Source organism: Emys orbicularis, chromosome 1 (genome assembly GCF_028017835.1).
Source record: "Emys orbicularis isolate rEmyOrb1 chromosome 1, rEmyOrb1.hap1, whole genome shotgun sequence".
NCBI lineage: Eukaryota > Metazoa > Chordata > Testudines > Emydidae > Emys > Emys orbicularis.
Genome location: NC_088683.1, coordinates 34,551,585 through 34,576,198, shown reverse-complemented (window position 1 = coordinate 34,576,198; position 24,614 = coordinate 34,551,585). Strand labels below are relative to the sequence as shown.

The 24,614-nt window shown below is 43.3% G+C and overlaps 1 protein-coding gene across 1 annotated transcript in view; it reads right to left on the bottom strand.

The window, feature by feature from the left end:
• Nucleotides 1-24,614, bottom strand: part of TBC1D22A (TBC1 domain family member 22A) — a 456,657-nt gene that overhangs the window by 315,998 nt on the left and 116,045 nt on the right. The window contains exon 8 of the mRNA XM_065417476.1: nt 21,703-21,817. Coding sequence (XP_065273548.1) covers nt 21,703-21,817 — 115 coding nt within the window. The remainder of the gene's footprint in view (nt 1-21,702; nt 21,818-24,614) is intronic.

Sequence of the window (24,614 nt, the reverse complement as noted above, 5' to 3'; positions counted from 1 at the left end):
TGGGGGTTGTAGCAAGGCAGTAACCCCGCTCCTGCCCTGAAGGGCTTAAAACAGCTCTGAGAGCAGGCTGTGGAAGGCAATCAGTAAGAATAGGCTGACTGGGGGAAGTAGCCACGGGTGGGGCCACACCCCAATGAGGCCTCAGCTGGCCCTATGAAAGGGCTGCTAGGCAGGAGCTACATCAGTCTCTCTTTAGCTTGCAAGAAAGAAGGGCCTGGCTTCCTGAGAGCAATAGGGTGCCTGAGTGGAGCAGGGCTAGGGAAAGGCTAGAGAGGCCGGGGAGCTCCAGCTGGGCAACTCCCCAGGCTGCAGGCCTTGAGAAGGGCCTCGAGAAGACACTGGGGCTGCAGAGGTGCAGTCTGGGGGTTAGGCAAGGGAAGCAGGTCCAAACCCCTCTTGCCTATGACAAGTGGAGTTTACGCTGCAGTTTGCCCCAGGGAATGGGGGCTAGTTGATGACTGGCAGTGGCAATAGACTGAGATGAGGTGGGGGTAGAGGGTTGCGGGTTCCCCAGGGAGGGGAGACCCAGACGGGGCACTGGGATCCGGTAGGGACACGGGGCCAGCAAAAGGCGAGACACCGGCTTGCAGAGGGCACTCCGGAGCTGAAAACAGAGCTAATTCCCAGGATAACCAGCAGGAGGCGCTGCAGCGGTGAGTCCTCGCACCGCTACAGGGGTCCTGACCCAAAAGGGAGTTGCAGGGAGGTCACAACATTATTTTAGGGTGGTCACGGTATTGCCACCCTTACTTCTACACTGAGTTCAGAGCTGGGTGGCCAGAAGGTGGCAGTTTTTGGCCAGGTGCCCAGCTCTGAAGGGAGTGTCCCTCCAACAGCAGCACAGAAGTAAGGGTGGCAATACCATCCCAAGCCATTCTTCTGCGCTGATGTCTTCAGAGCTGGGTGGGCGGAGAGTGGAGGCTGCTGACTGAGGGCCCAGCTCTGCAGGCAGCAGCGCAGAAGTAAGGGTGGCAATACAGTACCATAAAAAGCAACAAAAAGAGTCCTGTGGCACCTTATAGACTAACAGACGTACTGGAGTATAAGCTTTCGTAGGTGAATACCCACTTCGTCAGATGAATGTAGTGGAAATTTCCAGAGGCAGGTATAAATATGCAGGCAAGAATCAGTCTAGAGATAACGAGGTTAGTTCAATCTGGGAGGATGAGGCCCTCTTCTAGTTGTTGAGGTGTGAACACCAAGGGAGGAGAAACTGCATTTGTAGTTAGCTAGCCATTCACAGTCTTTGTTTAATCCTGAGCTGATGGTGTCAAATTTGCAAATGAACTGAAGCTCAGCAGTTTCTCTTTGAAGTCTGGTTGTAGTGAGTCGGTGTGGCTCCCCTCCTGTCCTGAAGAGGGAGCCCCGGCGCAAACACCCAAGTGGGCGGAGCCACCGCCACCTGTCCCCGCCCCCCGGAAGTCAAGGGGCGGGACAGGAAGTATAAAGGCCGGCAGCCAGAGCTCAGTCAGGCGCCGGCCACCGCAGGGAGCAGACGTGCGGTCGGGAGCTCCCCGCCAGGATACCTCGGAAGCCCGAGGTGGATGCCCTAGCTGGCCGGAGCTGCCCCGAGCTCATTACGAGGAGGAGCCGCCGGAGCCCGTCCGCTCCCGTCGCTGGGAGGCGCCCGTGGAACTCCCCCACAGCAACCCTGAAGGGGAGGCCCCACCAGAATCCTTCCAGCCCTGTTGTTATCCGGAGGAACCGCCCGAGGGCCAGTGGCCGGATTTCCCTACAGAGCTACCAGACCTGCCGCCAAGCCCCGGCCGAGAGGAAGCTCCACTGATGGACTGGACCGCACCCGGTGCCACAGACGAGGTAGGCCCTGAGGGGGATAATGGAAGTAGCCCGGGGGTAGCCGACCCCAGTCAGGCTACAGAGGCCTATGAGCCCATGGCAGTGTGTTTCGGTCAGGATACCCCACTGACCGGCAGCGACACTAATCGCTGCTAGGGCCCCGGGCTGGGACACAGTGGAGTGGGTGGGCCTGTGTCCCCCCCTGCCACCCCTACACACGGGTGGCAGGCTTCCCCCTCACCCAACGCTCAGGTAGGAACCTGAGCCCCTTACCTGCCTAGGCTAATTGCCTGCTTGTGCTCCGCCCTGACCCAGGGCCAGAGCTCCTAAACTGCCTGTCTGCTCAGCCCCTGCTACAGAGGCCTGAGCTAAATTAACTGTTAGTGCTCCGCCCTGACCCAGGGCCAGAGCTAAGAGACTACTGGTCTGCTCAGCCCCTGCTACAGAGGGCCTGAGCTTATTGACTGCTTGTGCTCAGCCCCTGCTCCAGAGGGCCTGAGCTAAATTGACTATTTGTGTTCCGCCCTGCCTCCAAGGGCCAGAGCTTATAGACTGTGTGTGCTCAGCCCCTACTCCAGAGGGCCTGAGCTAAATTGACTGTTTGTGCTCCGCCCTGATCCAAGGCCAGAGCTAATAGCCTACTTGTGCTCAGCCCCTGCTCCAGAGGACCTGAGCTTATAGACTTGCTCGCCCAGCCCAGTTACAAAGGGCCCGGGCTTATTGACTGTTTGTGCTCAGCCCTGCATCCAAGGGCCTGAGCTTAGTGACTGCTTGCCTGCCCAGCCCCTGTTCCAGAGGGCCTGGGCCCCCAAAGTACTTGCCCGCCCAGCCCTGCGCCAGAGGGCCTGGGTTCTTGACTGTGGTTTCCTCAGCCCCCTGGACCAGAGGGGCTGAGTCCTGAGCTAACGGACTGTTTAATTCGTGCAGTAGGGAGTCGGTGTGGCTCCCCTCCTGTCCTGAAGGGTCGAGCCCCGGCGCAAACCCTTTTACACTGGTCCTGAAGTTTTTTTGCTGCAGGATGGCTACCTTTAAATCTGCTATTGTGTGTCCAGAGAGATTGTAGTGTTCTCCTACAGGTTTTTGTATATTGCCATTCCTAATATCTGACTTGTGTCCATTTATCCTTTTATGTAGGGACTGTCCAGTTTGGGCTTGTCTTGCAGCAGGTGGAATACAGAGCCAGAAGTGTACCTAGAAGCCTCCTGCTGCAAGACAAGCCCAAGAAAGAAACGAACAGAACTCCACTGGCACCTACAGAACACCTACAGTCCTCAGCTAAAACCTTTCCAACGCATCAACAGTGATCTACAACCCATCCTGGACAACGATCCCTCGCTTTCACAGGCCGTGGGAGGCAGGCCAGTCCTCGCCCACAGACAACCCGCCAACCTTAAGCATATTCTCACCAGCAACCACACACTGCACCATAGTAACTAACTCAGGAACCAATCCATGCAACAAATCTCAATGCCAACTCTGCCCACATATCTACACCAGCGACACCATCACAGGACCTAATCAGATCAGCCACAACATCACCGGTTCATTCACCTGCACATCCACCAATGTAATATACGCCATCGTGTGCCAGCAATGCCCCTCTGCTATGTATTCACCCACAAAAGCTTATGCTCCAATACGTCTGTTAATCTATAAGGTGCCACAGGACTCTGTCGCTTTTTACGGATCCAGACTAACACAGCTACCCCTCTGATACTTAATACCATACCATGCCATCCTTACTTCTGGCTTCAGAGCTGGGCTCCCAGACAGCAGCTGCTGCTCTCCAGCTGCCCAGCTCTGAAGGCAGCGCCACTAATAGCAGCAGCGCAGAAGTAAGGGTAGCAGTACCGCGACCCCCCTACAATTACAACACTGTGAAATTTCAGATTTAAATAGCTGAAATAATGAAATTTACTATTTTAAAAATTCTATGACCATCAAATTGACCAAAATGGACCGTGAATTTGGTAGAGCCCTAAAAATGAATCTTCAGCTAAAGAATATTAGCCAGTAACTTCACGCTCACACAAAAAAAAAATATCACTGAACCAAACTAAAGTTTTACGGTCTTGAATCAGTGGAAGTAGGCGAAAACCCAAACATGAATAGAGAATACCCAAACATGAGTAAAATTTATGCTCAAATAGCAGAAATAATAAGAATACAGAAATTAAGTTTAAGGATATATTCAGTGTTGAAGACTTCCTTAAAACAGAAGTAATGGAGTTAGCATGTTGAGTAATTGAAATTGTCTAAGTTTTTTCTGAGATAAAGATAAATTGAAAGTGTTGTGTTAGAAAAATGAGAACCTCAATAATAAGTTTCAAAGAAATAACCAACATCTTTGGGACACCTAAGGGATTGAATTGATACCATGGAATTATTCATACCAAAGTAGTTAATGCAATAGCAAGTCTATATAATAAATGCTTAGACACTGAAAATATCTTCAGGTATGGCCATCCCCAGCCAAATTCATCAACATTTGGTTAATTGGATTTTCTGAGCGGGAGGAGGATTATGGCAGCACTGAGAAAAATAACAGTGTTGAAACGGGGAGGTTTTGGATTTTTCTTCAGTTCGAATGTCTCTACTTTGATTAAGATGCTTAAGACACATGGTCAACTATCCACATTAGATGCAAGATAACCGTCTAAGACAGAGTCAGCACAGATAGGACAAAAACACCCAATTCTCAAGACTAAATTTACAGAGAACTCCCAGACTTCCTTGGCAATATTTTATTAATATTGTCATGTTTCTAAAAAGGGGGGGGTGGGATGGGGCGGGGGGGCTAGACCTTCCAAAGATTGTCTAAGCACTATGCTAAAGGATAGCCAGACCACAGACAGCACTAGCATATTCTGTCCTTGGAACCTGGTACTTCTGCTAATGGCAGGACATAGCAAAGTGCTCACAGACACAGATGTCTGTCAGACTAATGTATTGGGAAAATCAAGTAGTCAAGGACTTGGGCTTTTTGAAGACAGGAAGTGGCAAGCTCTCTTGCTTAGTCACATAGACAATATAAAGGTGGTCAGTGCATCTGAAGAGAAGAGTTTATCTAACATAAGTCATGACTAGATTTTTCTGAGAGAAATTATTATGATGTTACCAATTCTGCTCTTTCCCCAATACAGCAGATAAAAGCAGTCTCTCTCTCTCTCTCTCTCGAATAAATAAAGCCATTCTTGACTACAATTTTTTTTCCTACAGGGGAATATTTCTGACGACATTCTATGCCTGCTCTTCATGGCCATTCCAACAAATATATTTATAACAAATCATTACCCTATGAAACTGAAATCCCTGACAACCTTAATTATGGTCTCGCTATCACTCTACCCAATACCTTTCTTGTTGTCTAGCTTTTCTGTTCTATCCCTAATTGAAATTCTCAATAATACCACCACTTACAACAGAGGAGGCTATCCTGTAAAATATCTGAGGCATTTAAAAAAAATTCCACTTTCCTTTTTATACTATTGTTTGTTTAACCCTCCCCCCCCCAAAAAAATAGACCCACAATGGTCTATGAGATTACATTTAAGTAGTATAATTTTGCTTAGATAAATGGACTATCCCAGAATTCTATTTATTGTTGAGCTTTTCACTAAGACACCTGATATAAAACAGACTATAACAAGAGACCTTTCAAAACAAAAAATTAAGCAAAAACCTCTCCTTTATTGGGCAAAAGTTTTTACACCATGCCATACTTTGATTCTTTTCACTCAAATTTTTTTCTCATGATTGTGTTAAGTGCCTAATACTTTGTATTAAAAAATTTCACAGGATGTAAAAAATTTAAGTGTAGCATTGCTTGAAATTGTTTAATAGCCAAAAATACAAAAAGCATCTTGACTGTAAACAGTATATTCAAAAAACAATGCAAAATCCTATTATAATTTAGCAGACCACTGAACACTTGGAAAACAAAAAGCAATCAAGCTCAAATTAAATGCAAACGACAGTTACAACAGCTTCGTAAAACTCTAATGTATCAACATAACTCCGATCGCTTTTCTTTCCTTCACTGTCATTCAAACTTTAATTTACACTCTGATAATTGGAATATGTGAAAGATCGACTATCACTGAAATTCATCTAATAATAAATTGTATGCATTATTGCTCTTGTAGTTCCCCATAGGCTATGGGAATTTACTTCCCTTGCCAATGGTCCACTAATTACAACTCCAGTAGCACTTCAGTCATCATGCGCTGCATTCTAAAATATTATCTGGAAATCCCATTAACGTGACTGAAAATTTCAAATGTTCTTAAGTTTTATACATAAAGAGATAGGACAATAGATTTATGCTGATTGCATCTATTGTAATTTCTATTGTTCTGATTACTTAACATATTCCTTTTCTCCCCTTTAGTATTAACCATCAAGAATCCACATTTTTTTGTTTAAAGTCTGAGTCAAATACTACTTAAACTTAACAAGACAAATCCTAACAGAGATTCTTTCTGATCCTCATGAGAAGTTATGACAAATTGTTTCCGTTTTACAAGACATTTAATCAAAAGTCAAATTATTCTAGTAGTTTAATATGTGTCGTAAGCACCCTAATCTCATGTTACTCTTTTTCTCTTTTCACTTTTGCTTTTTCAGCACTTGCTGAATTGCTACCAGAGAAACCCCATTTAACATTACCAGCTTATTATTTCATTTTGCCATAGGCTACGCCCTTTTATAAAAATCTCAGAAAGGAAATTTTTGTTAAGGACTAGAGTTGCCAACTTTCTAAAGCGCACAAAACTGAACACTCTTGCCCTGTCCCCTGCCCTGCCCCTTCCCTGAGACCCCGCCACTGCCCCACACCTTTTCCGAGGTCCCGCCCCAGGCTCATTCCACCCCCCCTCCCTCCGTCACTCGCTCGCTTCCCCACCCTCGCTCTCTTTCCCCTGTCCCCAATATGGATCTGAAACCTAATCCTCCACAGATTCTGATTTATATTTTGGTCAAATATTGACCAAAGACCTCAGACTATTCTCCTTCTCCAATGCAAACTAGTGAGGATATAACACTATTGCACATAGATAATAAATTATAGATAAACATGTGAGAAGTTACGATTATACAATTATAGTGAAAGTGATCTTACATTTAATGGATGGTACAGAGTGTAATAGGGCAGCAGGCAAAATTAAGGTTATTTTGTGAACTGTATTCCACCTGAATCCAAAAAAATCAGAAACTCTAAGATGTCTGAAGCCACAAGCATTTATTTCTCAAACTGTGCAATATGATATATTACCTTAACTTTTCCAAGAGGTCTGGATAAATCTCCCAAAATGCCAAAATTAAATCACCACATCTGCTCTCAAAATAGTCAAATGCCCCTGTCCTCACTGAGGCTAGCAAAATAAAATAAATTAAATGTTTCTGTGTTAAATTATTTGTAAAATACGAAGTGGCAAATAAACATTAGTAACCCTTTTTAAAATTAACAGCCCTCATATTTCCCAAATGCTTTGTTTGACGAGTATCAAACTTCACACAAAAACGTTTACCCTGGTACAAAAACACACTTAGGGTTTCACGCAGAATTATACAGTTTAGTTTTGGTTAAGTTAGACAATGCATGCAGGAAGGGTAAATAAAAATCATGCTTTGACACAAGCCTACAGGTACGTCTGCACTACAGCAGCTCAGCTACAGTGCCACCACTGTGTTAATGTAGCATAGATGTTTCCTATACCAGCAGTTCTCAAACTGTGGGTTGGGACCCAAAATTGGTCACGACCTGATTTTAATGGGGTCGCCAGGGCCAGCATTAGACTTGCTGGGACCCAGGGCTGAAGATGAAACCTGAGTTCCACCCCCACCTGGGGCGGCAGGGCTTGGTCTCCACCCCCCATCCAGGAGTCATATAGTAACTTCATTTTTAGAAGGGGGTTGCAATGCAATGAAGTTTGAGAACCCATGTTCTACATCATTGGAGAGAGTTTTTCATTAATGTATATAACTCACCTCTTTGAGAGGCAGTTGTTAGGTTAAAGGAATAATTCTTCTGGCAATCTAGCTGCCTCTACACTGGGCATGAAATTTTCACAGCTCTGAGTGACGTAGCTAGGTCAATCTCAGGTTTAGTTGCAGGTCAGCCCTAAGGCCAACTAAAGGGACTGATCCTGTAGACACTACCATGTGTTGTTTTAAACACCATTAGCACTAAAGTTAGTGGTATAAGGGCTTTTCTACACTAGAACATTGTAGTGCTTTAACTATACAGGGTATAGTTAAAACAGTACAACCATCTCTAGGGCTTGGCTACACTTGCAGATGTAGAGCGCTGGGAGTTAAACCAGCCTTCGGAGACCGCAGCAGGGAAAACGCTGCTGTGAGTTTACACGGTCAGCTCCAAGCGCACTGGTGTGGCCACATTAGCAGCTCTTGCAACACCACAAAGAGCAGCGCATTGTGGTAGCTATCCCAGTGTGCAAGTGGCTGCAACGTGCTTTTCAAATGGGGGGGTGAGGGAGGTAGAGTGTGATAGGGAGTGTGTTGTGTGTACGTGGGGGGAGAGACAGTGTGTTTTGGGGGGCAGAGTGTGTCAGCATGCTGTCTTGTAAGTTCAGACAGCAGCAGAACCCCTTCCTCTCTCTTTCACACACACTCACAACAGCAGCATTCCACAGTAATGGCTTGCTTTGTCCCAGAGCACATAAGCATGCTGGCTGTCAGAAACTGAGCTTTAAGAGGGGATATCCGCATGCCTGAAGCTGAGTTCAAAACAATGACCAGAGTGGCCACTTGACTTCCGGGGATTATGGGACGTTTCCGGAGGCCAATCACAGCACAGTAATGCAACACATCGTCCACACTGATGCCCGGGTGTTTCAGCTGGGGCGCAGCAAGCTTTATGCTTCTCGTGGAGGCAGATTACCAGGAATGCTCCAGCTGCAGAGTCCAGGCGCTGTAAGTGCCTTGCCAGTGTGGACACCTCAGGAGTTAGGGCACCCGGGGCTGCTTTAATGCACTCTAACTTGCAAGTGTAGCCAAGCCCTTAGTGTGGATACAGTTATAAAGGCACTTTATACATGTACAGCTATTCCTGTATGGGAAGGGGGATAACATTACTGGCATAAATGTCACCTTTGTAACAGTATAATTGTGTACACACTAGGCTAGGGGTTTTACCAGTATAACTGTATTGGAAAAAAAGTCATGTGTAACCAAAGTAGTTACACTAGTAAAAAAAAGTTTAAGTGTAAACCCAGACAAAGATTTTACAGGATTGGTAACTAACAAGACTAACACCAATTTGAAGAATGTGCAAATCTAAAGTGTACTAATTCTAACAGGCCTTGGTGAAAGATACAAAGGTTCAAGTTTCCAATAAATAATTGAAAATTTAGAAAATTCCAGCACTTTTAAAAACAGGGGAATTCAAAATTTTAGAGAAGGGGTTTTAGGTAAGATTTTTCTCCAGTAACACTGGTCTACAATTTTTGAGAAGTCGTCTGCTTCAGAGATCAAATGTGCTATTTATTATGTATTTTGATGTGCTGAATTCAAATATGACAATTAAAACAACTGATTGGCTACTGTTTCTAAGATATTTAAGTTTTTACATTTTATGTCTATATATATTGTGTAGATAGTAGAGTTTTAATCAAATTGTAAACCTAGGTCTTTTCATGTGTTTATGGTTGCTTTACATGATAATATTTAACCTGTCCTGTTTATGTAACACTTTAAAAATCAGCAAAAGGGTTATATAAATAAAATTTATTATGAAACAAAAGGCAAAAAACTATTCTGTACATAGTTTAGTCCTATTCAGTGTCTACTCGGCGCTTCTTGGCTTGTCTCTTCTATTCATTAAATGGAGCATCTCTTGTCACTGTCCAGCAATAGTCTGCAAGCATTGATGGGCTCCATTTGCTCTGACAGCGTTTCTCCATTGTTGCGATGTCCTGGTGAAATCGCTCGCTGTGCTCGTCGCTCACTGCTCCGCAGTTCGGTGGAAAAAAATCTAGATGAGAGTGCAAAAAATGTATCTTTAGTGACATGTTGCAACCAAGGCTTTTGTATGCCTTGAGGAGGTTTTCCACCAACAACCTGTAGTTGTCTGCCTTGTTGTTTCTGAGAAAATTTATTGCCACTAACTGGAAGGCTTTCCATGCCGTCTTTTCCTTGCCACGCAGTGCATGGTCAAATGCATCATCTCAAAGAAGTTCACGAATCTGAGGACCAACAAAGACACCTTCCTTTATCTTAGCTTCACTTAACCCTGGAAATTTTCCACGGAGGTACTTGAAAGCTGCTTGTGTTTTGTCAATGGCCTTGACAAAGTTCTTCATCAGACCCAGCTTGATGTGTAAGGGTGGTAACAAAATCTTCCTTGATTCAACAAGTGGTGGATGCTGAACACTTTTCCTCCCAGGCTCCAATGACTGTCGGAGTGGCCAATCTTTTTTGCTGTAGTGGGAATCTCTTGCACGACTATCCCATTCGCAGAGAAAACAGCAGTACTTTGTGGATCCAGTCTGCAGACCAAGCAAGAGAGCAACAACCTTCAAATCGCCACAAAGCTGCCACTGATGTTGGTCATAGTTTATGCACCTCAAAAGTTGTTTCATGTTGTCATAGGTTTCCTTCATATGGACTGCATGACCAACTGGAATTGATGGCAAAACATTGCCATTATGCAGTAAAACAGCTTTAAGACTTGTCTTCGATGAATCAATGAACAGTCTCCACTTATCTGGATCGTGAACGATGTTGAGGGCTGCCATCACACCATCGATGTTGTTGCAGGCTACAAGATCACCTTCCATGAAGAAGAATGGGACAAGATCCTTTTGACAGTCACGGAACATGGAAACCCTAACATCACCTGCCAGGAGATTCCACTGCTGTAGTCTGGAGCCCAACAGCTCTGCCTTACTCTTGGGTAGTTCCAAATCCCTGACAAGGTCATTCAGTTCACCTTGTGTTATGAGGTGTGGTTCAGAGGAGGAGGATGGGAGAAAATGGTCCTGTGACATTGATGGTTCAGGACCAGAAGTTTCATCCTCTTCCTCGTCTGACTCAAGTGAGAATGATTCTGGTGCATCAGGAACCGGCAGTCCTTCTCCGTGGGGTACTGGGCGTATAGCTGATGGAATGTTTGGATAATGCACAGTCCACTTTTTCTTCTTTGACACACCTTTCCCAACTGGAGGCACCATGCAGAAGTAACAATTGCTGGTATGATCTGTTGGCTCTCTCCAAATCATTGGCACTGCAAAAGGCATAGATTTCCTTTTCCTGTTCAACCACTGGCGAAGATTTGTTGCACAAGTGTTGCAGCACATGTGTGGGGCCCACCTCTTGTCCTGATCTCCAATTTTGCAGCCAAAATAAAGGTGATAGGCTTTCTTAAGCATAGTGGTTATACTGCGCTTTTGTGATGCAAAAGTCACTTCACCACAAACATAGCAGAAGTTATCTGCACTGTTCACACAAGTACGAGGCATCTCTGCTCACTTTGGCTAAACAGAAATGTGTCCCTTTGCAAAATCAAACACTGACAAATAAGAGAGCACGACACTGTATGATTTCTAGAGCTGATATAGGGCAATTTGTTCAGCAGAGTGATGTAAGCTTCGTTATGATTGCATCATCCATGACTTCTAGGAATAACATGATGCAATTCATATCATGTATGACGCAATACCAGCTTCAGATTGCAACATTCATTGTTTTGCCTAAAAAGCAAGTACTGTCCAAACCCAGTCATAGATTTATTCATAGATCCAGTCCAAGATGTATTTTAGTCATTTCTGGTTTAAATTGAGATCCCTTCCCTTTATAACTCACTTATCCTCCGCCATTCCCAAGTCAAGGGTCGTATATACTGACCCAATAGCATATCTTCAAAACTAGAGCCAATCAACAATTTTAAGCATCATTTTCGTTCTCAGTGACCCAGAATTAGTAAAGTTTGACTACATTTATTTCAGAAGCATTTTGGCTGTAGAGCAGTGTAATCATTCATCTCCCTTTCCCAGCCCCGCAAGTTTCCTTGCCCTCTCTATTCTCTCTCCAAGGACTTTTTTTGGAAAATCAGCCATATGTTTTTCTGTTTATTGTTCAGGTTTCCTCTCCCACCCCCAACCCCCTCTCTCTCAAATGTCTCCAAAGAGGTATTGCTTTAATAAGCCTGCCCATTGTAGTGCCTTATTGACAGCACTGCCAAACCAATAAGTAACAGTCACAGTTTGTCAGTTTCATATGGATTCTCCTGAATAGCTGTAGTGAACGGAAGCCTGTAAGAAAATGTAAGATTCTGTGCTGCATTTAAACCCACGAAGCAAATATGGAAAGCTGGATTTTTTTATACATCACATATACACATACGACAGATATTAAAGAAAAGTGTTCCTATTTAAAACATGCAATATACAAAAGTGACAATTTGTATATAAAAGACAAATGAATGGTTTAAAAATATAACCTAACCAATCACTTCAAGAACAGGTCAACACTACTCCTTTAAAGGACTAACATTAGCACAGTGGGGTCCTGGTACAAGACTGGGACTTCTAGGTGCTATTATAATACAAATAAAATAAAATAATAATAATGATGATGATGATAGGTCTAAGCACCTACCTAACTGGAATGTAAATTACAGTCAACATCCCAAGAAAATGACTTGTTTTACTTTCTAAATACTTTACTATTTAAGTAGCTTACAGAAAAAAATGTTCTTCAATACTGATGATACAGTATGACTGAACCAAACAGAGAGTAACCATCTAGGCCCATGTCTACACTACAAAGTTAAGTTGACTTCTTGTCAGTCGACATCGAGCCTCCGATTTAAGCAAGTCGATCTTGCGTATCCATACTACACTCATTGTGTAGGCGGAGTGTATCCTCACTAGCAGAGCTTGCATCAATGCATGGAGCACTGCACTGTGGGTAGCTATCCCACAGTGCACGTAGCTGAGTGGAGTTTTAGGTTGGGCTTGCAATGCCTTATGGGACCAAAACATTGGCGCAGGTAGTTATGGGAACATGGCGTTAGCCTCCCATGATGCACTTACCTCCCTCCCTCCCTGAAGTCAACGGCAAAGAAACCAAGCCTTTTTCGCTCCTTTTTTCACCCCCGCAGACGCCATAGCCTGGCAAGAATGTACCCCGCTCAGCTGTACACTGTTGTGGTGAGCATTACAAACACCTCTCACCTTATCCTGCAGTAGTTACTCAGCCGAAGCAGGAGCTACCGCGCAGAACAATGTGATACCATGCAAACATCCCCGCTGGAAGTCATGGAACGGAGCAATTCGCAGTTGCTGGTGACAGCCGTGCATCACCTTGACATGGTAGAGTGCCACTTCTGGGCCAGGGAAACAAGCACTGATTGGTGGGACCGCATTGTTATGCGGCTATGGCAGAGGTGGGCAAACTACGGCCTGGGGGACCGTCCTGCCTGGCCCCTGAGCTCCTGGCCAGGGAGGCTAGCCCCCGCCCCCGTCCCTGATGTCCCCCCCCCACACACACACACACACACACACACACACCTCCCCCACAGCCATGCCGCCGCGCAGGCAGTGCTCTGGGCAGCAAGGCTGCATGCTCATGCAGGGCAGCGCAGCAGCGTATCTGGCTCCAGCCGGGAGGGGCAGCTCCAGACATGCTGTTCTGAGCGGCATGGTAAGGGGGCCGGGGGGTTGGATATGGGGCAGGGGGTCCTGGGGGGCAGTCTTGCAACGCCAGACTGCTACCGGTCAGTGGGGAATCAATTTGGAGTGGCTAAATCTACCTTGGGATCTGTTGTGATCCAAGTTTGCAGGGCCATTAACAGACTTCTGCTAAGAAGCACAGTGACTCTGGGCAACGCGCAGAACATAGTGGAATGTTTTGCCATGATGGGGTTCCCTAACTGCAGTGGGGTGAGAGATGGAACCCATATCCCTATCTTGGCACCGGGCCACCTTGCCAAAGAGTATATAAATCAAAAGGGGTACTTCTCAACGGTGTTGCAAGCGCTGGTGGATCACAGGCACTGTTTCACCTACATCAACATGGGATGGTCGGGAAAGGTACGTGACGCGCACATCTTTAGGAACACAGGTCTGTTCAGAAAGCTGCAAGCAGGGACTTTCTTTCCAGACTGCAAAATAACTATTGGTGATGTTGAAATGCCAGTTGTGATCCTGGAAGACCCAGCATACCCCTTGCTCCCGTGGCTCATGAAGCTGTACACCGGCAGCCTGGCAGCAGTAAGGACCAGTTCAACCATAGGCTGAGCAAGTGCAAAATGGTGGTGAAATGTGCCTTTGGACCTTTAATTTATTTATTTATTTTATTTTTTATTTTTTATTATTATTATTATTTTTTTTTTTTTTAAAGTATTTCTCCGAAGCATGGAGGTTCTAAAAGTTCTCAAAAATAATTTCTTAACCAATTTGTTAACATGGGCAAAACAATGCATTTCCCCTTAATCTTGTTCTCGGAAATGGCTGAAATTTTTGCTGAAACTTTCCAGAAGAATTCAGTCCAAGGCAGACACACCTGGAATACGGAATAGTTAAAGTTTGGCAAAATTATAAGCAACTGAAAATGAGGTCTTATAAGAAGAAGAGTCAGGCAACCTTAACTAGAGGTGTTGCTATCTGTGCACCTATAATAATAAACAAAAAAGAAGATAAAGCTGTTTGGAAAAAAAACTAACAAAAATTCCACAAACATTTGTCAAGCACAACAATATTTTTTCCTGTTTTTTCTTTCCTGAAAAATGGGGAAAATAGAACTACAATTTTCTTTGATGACATATTCCTTGATTTTTATGGTTTTTTAAAAACAAAATGTTTCCAAGAATGCTAAAATAGAAATACTGGCCTAGTTAATGACAAATGAAATTAACTTCTTGGCTCAACGTTTCTGACTGAACCTCTTGCTGGCAATCAAGATCTATGAAGGTGAACATTCTCTCACCAAGGATAACCATCTCCTAGGTATTTTTGACTTGATGGGAATCCCTCCTGCTCCTCGTGGTGTACCACAGATCGAAGTTACCTTTGAGATAGATGTGAATAAACCTTACCCAATTGTCCCTTCCATTGCATTTTCTCTCCTGTAAACTCCACCCCCACCACCAACCACCGTATGTTGAATGAATAAAGAGCCTTTTCTCCTCAATCCATTCAGTTTTATTATGCACACAAACACACAGAGACAGCAAAGTAAAGTAAAATAACATGGGGCAAAAGGGATGACAACACTGTTGGGGGAGAAACAAGAAAAGCTTGCTTACAGATGCACTGCAACAACAATCAAAGGTGTGGGCACCTTACGGTCCTTGTACCCTCCCCTGGTGTTGAGCGCAAGGGATTTTCCCCCACCTCATAGGACATTTGGGGAAGGAGGACTTAGAACTGGGTGATGATGGCAGCAGGTTCAACATAGGCTGCAGAGGGACTCTAGTATCTAGCTGCCTTTCTTGAACCTCATCCAGATGCCTCAACATATCTGATTGCTCCTTTATAATCCACAGCATCTCTTCCTGTGTGGCACGCTCTTCTTTCCTGCATGCACTCCTGTCCTCCCTGTCCATGTCCAGGTTCTCAGACAGTGTAATCCTCTGATGCTCTGAGCTCTGTCTTGTCACTCTCCGAGGCACTCATTGAACATGTCCTCCCGAGTCTTCTTTTTCCGCCTTCTAATCTGGGAAAATCTCTGTCCTCGTGCCGACAGACAAGGTTTCAGCTACAAGGAATGCAAAGCACAAGGGTAGCATTGACAGTGCATACATTGTTTCTGGTGCAAAGTTAATCCTTTAATTAAAAAACCACCCCTCAATACAATTCACTGGCAAGCCACAACGTAATCACAACCGTTGGCTACTGCAAGAGTCAGTTGGCTGCTCCAGCCATGGTGAGAAAGGCCACAAGGCATGGGCAAGAGGTCTTGTGCTGCTGCTTTTGTGAAGACATCCTTAGGATCACAGGTTGGAACTTGAGAAAAGCCCCCTTTCCCGTAGCAACCTGGATGGTGCTTGAGGACAGGCACCAGTGTAAAACCCCCCCAAATTGTTTGTTACAAAAGCGGCACCAGGTGAGGAGGGAAGGGAGACAAACAGGAAGCTGCCGCCCCTCCCCTTCTTTTTCAATGCTGCTTGCAATGCACGGTGATCCCTTCTAACCACAACGACGGCACGTTTGGGAAAGTGTGGTTGTGTGACCCATATTGAACCAAACGGGGCGGATTACCTGTTGAATTGTTTGCGGTTTAAGGACTTGCATTGAAAACTTCCCATTTCCCCCAGGTCACCAAATGCAATATCACTCTCTGGAGGGTAACAGAGGTGGCAAAAGAGCAGAGGCTGCAAGCATCTGGCTACAGACCTGGTTCTTATGCTGCAATGGTGTGTGCTGCAATGATGCCAGCAGAGTTAATACTGGAGTGGCATGGGAAAGTGTCCTACCGTGGTAGATGAAATAAGGCAGCTCTTCCCAGAAGCCTTCTGAAAAGGATTGCAGAGTACCTCCATGAAAGCTTCCTAGAGATCTTCATGGAGGATTCCCGGGCCAACACCATGCCCCCATAAACGGTCTTTTTCTGAGAGCATCCTCTGCATAGCTGGAGTGGCCACCGATACACATTACACCTACTCTTTTGTTCAGATTAAACAAAAAATAATAGCAGTTTGATTTAAAACGTGTACTTACCAGAGGTGCCTTTCCCAGAATCATGCTCCACCGCCAACTGGTCCTCTGAAGGGATGGGCTCCAGGGTTAAAAACAGTTCTTGGCTGTCAGGGAGAATGGATCCTCCACTTGCCTGCCTCACATTCTCCTCCTCCTCCTCAACAGTGTCCTCCTCGTTGTTGCTACAGGTCGCCCAGGGCTCCTGGGAGGTATCCACGGAGCATGTTGGGGTAGCGTTGGGGTCACCGCCAAGAATCACATGCAGCTCCTCATAAAAGCGGCATGTCTGTGGGGTAGAACCAGAACGACTGTTCACCTCCCTTGACTTCTGGATGCTTGCTGAAGCTCCCTTTATTTTCACATGGTACTGCTGCGTGTCCCTGGTGTAGCCCTTCTCCCCCATGCCCTGAGCAATCTTGGCATAGATACCAGCAGTTCTTCTGCTGGATCGGAGCTCTGCCTGCACAGAGTCTTCTCCCCACACAGCAATAAGATCCATCACCTCCCGTGTACTCCATGCTGGAGCACGTTTTTAGCCTTGCGTCTCCATGATCAGCTGTGCTGGTGAGCTCTCCATGCTGATCAAATAGGAAATGAAAATTCAAAAGTTCCCAGGGCTTTAACAGGGGAGTGGCTGTTCCCTGTGTACCTGGCTGATGTTCAGTGGAGTTGAAAGAGCTCTCCAGAGCAGTGACAGCGGAGCACTGTAGGACACCTCCTGGACGTCAATTCATTCAAATTACACAACGCAGTGTCTACACTATCCCCATGTCGACCCGTGGATGTCGAATCAAGCACTAGGACTCTCACGGAGGTAGAGTACAGAAGTTGACTTTACAGGCCACTTAGGTCAGCGGAAGGGACTCGGCAGTGTAGACACATACATTATTAAATAGACATAATGCTGCTTATGTTGACCTAAGTTTGTAGTGTAGACCAGGCCAAGGTTTCATTTGCCAAGGAACCAAATTTAACAATTTTTAAATATACTAACATATAGACTGATCTATTAACCCTGGCTAATGGAAACGGCCCATTTCAACTTAGTGAAAATGGTAGATTACGGAGCCCTAGGGGTGGGGGTCAGACAGGGCCAGCAGTAGGTGTTTTGTGACCCAGGATGGAAAACATTTGTGGTTCCCCAACCACTCAATAGAGGATTTAGCACCCCCAAGTATGATAATTTGGTACCCTAAAATTTGGGCACCCAACTGGCCACCCTGATTGCCCGCCCCTAAAGCCAGCCTTGAGGCCAGCTTACGCACCGTTGCAATGAACACGAACCAATGACAGAATCCAACATGTGTCCCAACCCAGCTGCTGTCCATTACTGTGTTCTGACATCTTCCTCCTGCTTCTGCTGAAGACTTTTACTGCTCTCGCTGATCCTGAAATGGCCACAACAGTAAACAGCCCTCCAGGACAGAGCTTCAAAACAACCCACAACCTTCTGTTACTCTCTCTTCTATGCTCTCTAGAGCCACAAGCAGTGAACTACAGTAAAAATAGCTGCTGCTGCTGCCACCATCTAACTAAGGAAAGACAGTCTGGCCAACCTCAGTTTCCTTCTATACTGTAAAGGAAAGGGGCAGAGGCAAACTTTGGAGGCTAGCCTACTTATTCTCAAAAGAAGGCCAGTGGCAAACAACTCAATTTTCTCTTCCCTCCCTTGAGCGATCTCTGTCTCCATCAGATTCAACCAATGGCAATGGCTCAGCAATGGGGCAGTCAATGGACTTTCTAAAAATTTGTGGCTGGGGTCCAACTGAGCATCACAATGGATGCAGTGACAGTGACTCCAGACATTCAAAACACCAATAGGTGTGAGGAAGAAATGAGGAATACAGAGAATATCCAAGTGAAATAGTACAAGACTCATCAGTTTGGATATTTAAAAACAAGAGTAAATTTACACACGAGCCCAGTCCTTGCAGGGAAACTAACTGGATGACTCTCCCATCTCCAACATCTATGTTAAGTGTTCTAGTGACGTGGTATTCCCATATTGACATGCTCAGCAGCCTACCTTGTTGATATATGCTTACTGGACATCTAATATTGAGATATTATTTTAATGCACTGTGGCGAATTAGTGAGATATAACTGTATTACACAGCCACCATTGTGTTATTGTTGGCACATTCATAAATTAAGTTCCTCCATTCAGTCACTTGAAATACTCTAATTGGGTGCCTTAAAGTTAGGCATCTTAACCCATATTTATTAGGGTATGTCTACACTACAAGCGCTACCATGACAGAGATGCACCAATGGAAGAGATCTTCCATCAATCTAGCTGAATCTACAGTGGGATCTAGGTTTTCCACAGCCCTAAGTGATGTAGCTAGGTTGACATACATTTTAGGTGTAGACCACATCACAGGAAGCTAAACATGTATAATTTAAGTGCCTAGAAAAGGAATTTACTGTGCTGGGAAACCCTGTGAAAAAGCAGAAACAGATTTCTATTTGTTAAAATATGACTAGTGCATGGGTTAAGGTATTTGACTAACCACCTTAACTCTTCATGACAGAGAATCATTGTGTTTGAACAATTCACAAATTACAGACTATTTACTAATAAATGACTCACTTCTATAACTCATGTTTCTGCTCAAATTAAGCTACACAGATGTGAATGAGCAATGCCATCACAACAGTGCATTTTCTTTAAAATGTAATTAGAGTACAAAAGATCACACTAAACAACATTCCCACTTATGAACTGGCAATGATTATTTACACCTTCATTACATGAGGCCAAGTTGCTGCCAGTGGAAGAACACACAAAGAATTTAAACTTGCAACAAAGTGACGACGACGACGAAGAAGAATGGAATAGCTTATCCTGGAATGTAATCCAGTAATCATAAATCACTCATGTTTAAAAGTTGTGAAAGAATATTTTTTTTAAATGTAATGTTTAGTTTGCTATTTAAAGTAAATAAAATTGTATCATTTTAAAATCTGCATAAGATTTTTAAAAATCTGCCATGGGGTAAAAGGTGGTGCTATATGTCTATTGATTAAACACTACACAAGTTTTGACAAATCTATCCAAATTCCAGAAATACTATTTAACTCCAGTGTGTTATTTAGTTCTTGCAATTTTTATCCAAATAGACTTAATATACTTTTGCCATACTATGTTTTAATCTTATAAGAAATTAGTGATCAAGGAAAAAAGCATTCAGTGCTGCCAATTCTCACATCTTTATCAAGAGTGTCACAATTTTTTGTGCATTTCTTAAAGCCCAATCTCTAGAAACCTATGATTAGGTAAGAATATCAGCTTTCATTTAAAAACAATTCTAGGCCTAGGTTGTGGAAAAAAACTTGAAAATATAACTGGAGACCACCATGAAGGCTCAAAAACCAAAGGCAAATAAAACAAATTCATTGCTTTTTTTTTTTTTTTTTAATTTAATGATTTTAAACCAATCTCAATTTTGGGAGGAATGACTATTTTTAAATGTTCTGGGTTAGAAAAACTCAAATATATACTTGAAAAATATAGTTCACATGAATATTGTATCCCTATTTAATAAGTAACAAATAGAAATGAGACTTTTAAAATGTAATTCACAGATACACACATCTTTTCATTGGCAAATCAACTTTTACTACTTTTTTTGTTGCTGTGTTGTTGTCCAGTTTTTAAAAAAACTACAATTACTGAAACAGTCATGTTCTCTGATCCCATCGTACTGACATTCAGGCAAATACATTAACAATCACTAGGGTCTCACAAGGAAAGTTGGTGGTAAAGACAAACTTATTTACCATATTAATTAAATGGTCTATTTAACATGGAATATCAATTCTCTAATCACATCTCATTTGAACTTCTTATTTCAATTAACAACTCTAAAGTCTACCAACAGAGATCCTACTGTTCTAGGATCATTAAGAACATTTTCATTATCTGTCAAATGAGGGAGTAAGAGGCAGAAACTGCAAGCACTCTCAGGAGTAGGCCTCTACCCCTACTTAAGAGATGATTAGGGAGTAAGCAACAGTAGTTCTCATTAGTTGCTTAGCAATGAAAGTCTTCCTATTTAACAAGAAATGAAACAAAGCAAGAGAGGTGTTGCCATGCAAATCAATAAATGGATAGTCTTTTATCCACTCAAGGGTAATCTGTCCTCCATTAAATCTAATCAATCTAGGTTAGGACATTGATGGGGTAACTCAAGAAGGAGCTGGAGGAGGAGTAAAGTAAAGTAAAGATATATACACAATATACAATGTACTATGTATACACACATACATATATAGCACTTCATAGAATGTCCTGCGTAGTTATATATGCAACTGTGATTGTTTTCATTATATGTATATTTGAAAAGAAATTAAGGGAAATGTAAAACAGTTAACTTCAAATATATTATTTTCCACTCTATTGTTGCTTACCCTTAATAATGACTTATATTTATTCTAAGAGTCTACGCAGTACACGCACAAACTACAAAATAGATTAGGAATTTAAAATGGAACAAACTACAATCTGAAATGTGTCAGTGATTTACACAAGCATAACCCAATAGTTTATAATTAGTAGTGAATTTTTACAATAGCTTTCCCTTCAATAATTTAGTTATAATGCATAATGCAAATTAAAATAAAATGATGGCAAAAATTATTCCTGGATATTTACAGCTTTTACACAAAACCAGCCTTTATAAAAACATTCATAGATTCTAGGATTCTAGGACCGGAAGGGACCTTGAGAGGTCATCGAGTCCAGTCTTCAGTCTTTATGATCATAATAAGGATTAAATTATAGTTAAAAGACAACAGTATAATATAGGGTATGCCCTAATTCTAAAAAGTCCAGCAGGCCTCAGCCTTGCCATCTGATCCATTAGGGACTCCTCCTGCATCTCCAATAGCACTCTATGCAGACAAAGTTTCAGAGTACTACAGAAGTCAATGAGTATCTACACAAATCAGATTGCTGGATCAGGACCTTAGTTTGTAACATAGGCCTGGATACCTTAAAGTTACCATTTTAAACATGTAAATAGTTTTAGTTGTAAAATATACCCCGCCACTTCCCTGCCCATATATATTTAAGGGAATCACCTGTTATATACTTACATTTGCCAAATATATCATCCTCATACACCAGATGACCATTCATATACTCAAATGTAATTTATTTATCCAGCTAAACCGTTATACTAAAATGCAGATATTTTTCTGAAATCACCAATTTGTAATTAAGTATTGTACCAAATCTTACCTATATATTCACAAACGAAGACTACAAAAAAAGGAGTAACAAGGTCATTTATTCCCTGAACATATCCACTGGCTGGATGACGTATTGCCCAGATAAACAAAATTCGTTCAAAAATCTGAAAGAGAGTTAAAGAAACTGTGAAGCAAGGAATTTATTAAATGTTGAGTACATTTTAAACACGATACTTGAAAAGCATGAAGGACAAATTTAATATCATAGACAATAACTAGCACTAAAAGTATGCATACAGAAGCATACATTAACACTGGTATTCATAATTAACTGTCAACATTAATTAAGTTTCTCAGTTATTTAAAGAAAGCACTTTCAGGATATTAGCACATGTTAAAACCAACCTTGTACATAAGTAACCAAAAAAAGAACTTTTATCACTGGAGCTTTTAAAATAAAAGTAAGATTTTCCCCCCTTTGGGAATTTTACATCACCTTTCCACAACCCCCCAATCCCTCTCAAAGATAAATATATTACTAAGAACCATACTTTGTATTTTTCCAAAATAACAAAAGGTCTATTCATACTTCTGTGATAGGTCACTGTAGATTTATGCAATAATTCACCCCCCAAAAACCTATAGTTAAGCTTGCCTTGCACTGCCTGGCGCCCTTCCAGAATATGTAGGGTAGTGAAACTTAAATCTCTGAAAACTAGGAAATGTAGAGTCAAGGCAATGTCTCCCACATCACACCCCAACAGAACCTTAACTCTGCCCTCCTTGAACAATGGCCTAACAAGTGCTTGTGAAAGACCATAGGACTGTACCCTTTCTGAGCATGTTGAAGACAGCAGAGAGCATGAAGAAGAACAGTGTGGGGGAAACTTAAACCTTTTCTTGACTAGGATATAATTTGAGTTTAGGTAGAGTTTCACAAAAACAGGCTAGATAAGCCCCCAACCTACACTCAACCACTTCGCCTACTTCAGATGAACCCCCTAAGACTTGCCATATGTTAACACGTTCATTGTTGTCCTAAGGATTTTCTTTGGTTAAGTCCCAGCTGATACTGTATGTCCTTGTAACGTATGCCAAGAAAATACCAGAGCTGCAATGCAGCGCAGAGAGGGTGTAGAGCAACGTGTGTATGCCAATGTAGACGAGAAGTTCAGATGGGCAACGAAAATACATAACAGAGCATTAGAATGGGTTAAAGCACACTTATATCCCTCTATCTTCATGTCACACCAAGTAGAATGTCTGCCTCTTAGAGGTGAAAGAGGGCGCAGTTTTAGCTGCCCTGAAACTCTACAAGCTTTTAAAAACATTCCTAAATGGCCATTGTGATGGTAGACTCTGATCTCCTGCATAAATCAAGCCAGAAAATGATGGGGGGGGGGGGGGCAGGGATTCCTCTAGCTGCCATCTGGGCAGAGGTGCAGCTGTAATGTGAGCTCAGGCAACTTGCTTCAACTAATGCCAGAATCAATACTGCCACATCTAGCATTGTGAGGGTTATTGGCAGCACATGAAAAGGAATGATCACTGAGAATTTTATTGGACAACACAGCACAAAAATGCAGAAAGTGGCAGATTTTGGTAGGGATAGGTAAGGTTTGGTTTTGTCCCAGTGCCTATTGCTAGTTCCAGGGGGCAGAGTTAAGGTTATGTGGAAGTGTGATGAAGGAAGGCATCAGCTTTGCTCTGTTTCATAGTTTTCAGAGGTTTACGTTTAGCCCCTTACTCATTCTGGAAAGGCACAAGCAGCTCTAGGCATTAGCTCTGGGAGTTGTGAACTGTTCCATTCAGCTCAATGAGTGTTCTCATCCCTCCATGCCCAATCTCAGAGCTTGCATGCCTGCGCTATGCACTGAGTATATCCATTTTAATCTCCCCACACAAGCATGCCTGTTCCCAGTGCCCAGCCCATGCCTAGTGCTTCCCAGTAGGAACAGAGGGAGCTTCTCCCAGTAGATAACCAATTCACCCTGGCTGGGACCCCTACACTTGTAATTGCCTCTTTGGTGTCATTTTCTACTTGGCAAGTAGACCCTCCCATATCAGCCCAGCCATCCAGGCCACCATACTGGGGGTCATATCCTGGCCACATTACTGCCCCCAAACTTACCTAGGATAGGGACTTGGGAAGATTACATTGAGGGTATACCTGTGGTGTTCTGAGCTTTCCCAAAATTGCACACACCATTCAAAACAACTCCCTTGTAGCCCAGACACCTAGCAGTTGGTGGGTTGATGGGACTAATGTGCACATCACACAAATCTCTAGAGGAAAAGATTCAAACTCGTAGTCCTTGGCCACCGTGTAAGTACATTATTAGGTAGGTCACTCAAAAAAGGAGTTCCTTAGGAAACAATAGCTCTCAGAGATACAAACTGTCTATAATCAGGGGTCCTAAAGCCTTTATAATGTAATAACCTTTGAAATATTTCTAAACTGGTCCTTGAATATTGAATTGCTGAGCTCAGGGGCGGTTCAGTAATCTAAGTTTTATGAAGGTCAGAGCCTTAGTATTTTCCTTGTCTGCATTAAAAAAAAGTTAGAAAATGTTTCAGATTCTTATTAGCAGCTCATTGTATGGGGTTGCATCTCAAGAACCATTTGACCAAGTGACCCCAAACATGCCCCAAACTCTACCTGAGGCCACATTTACACCGTGGGAAATACTGTGGCACAGTTGCACCACTGCAACTATGCTGCTGTAGCTCCATAAGGTAGACAATTCTGACCTCAACAGAAGGGGTTTTTTCCCCGTCGTTGCAGTTAATCCACCTCCCGCAGCAGCTAGGTCGATGGAAGAATTCTTCTGTAGATCTCGCTATGTCTACACTGGGGATTAGGTCAGTTTAACTACAGCCCTCCAGGGTGAGAATTTTTCACACCCTTGAGTGACAAAGCTAGGTTGATTTAAATTTTAAGTGTAGACCAGGCCTAAGCCC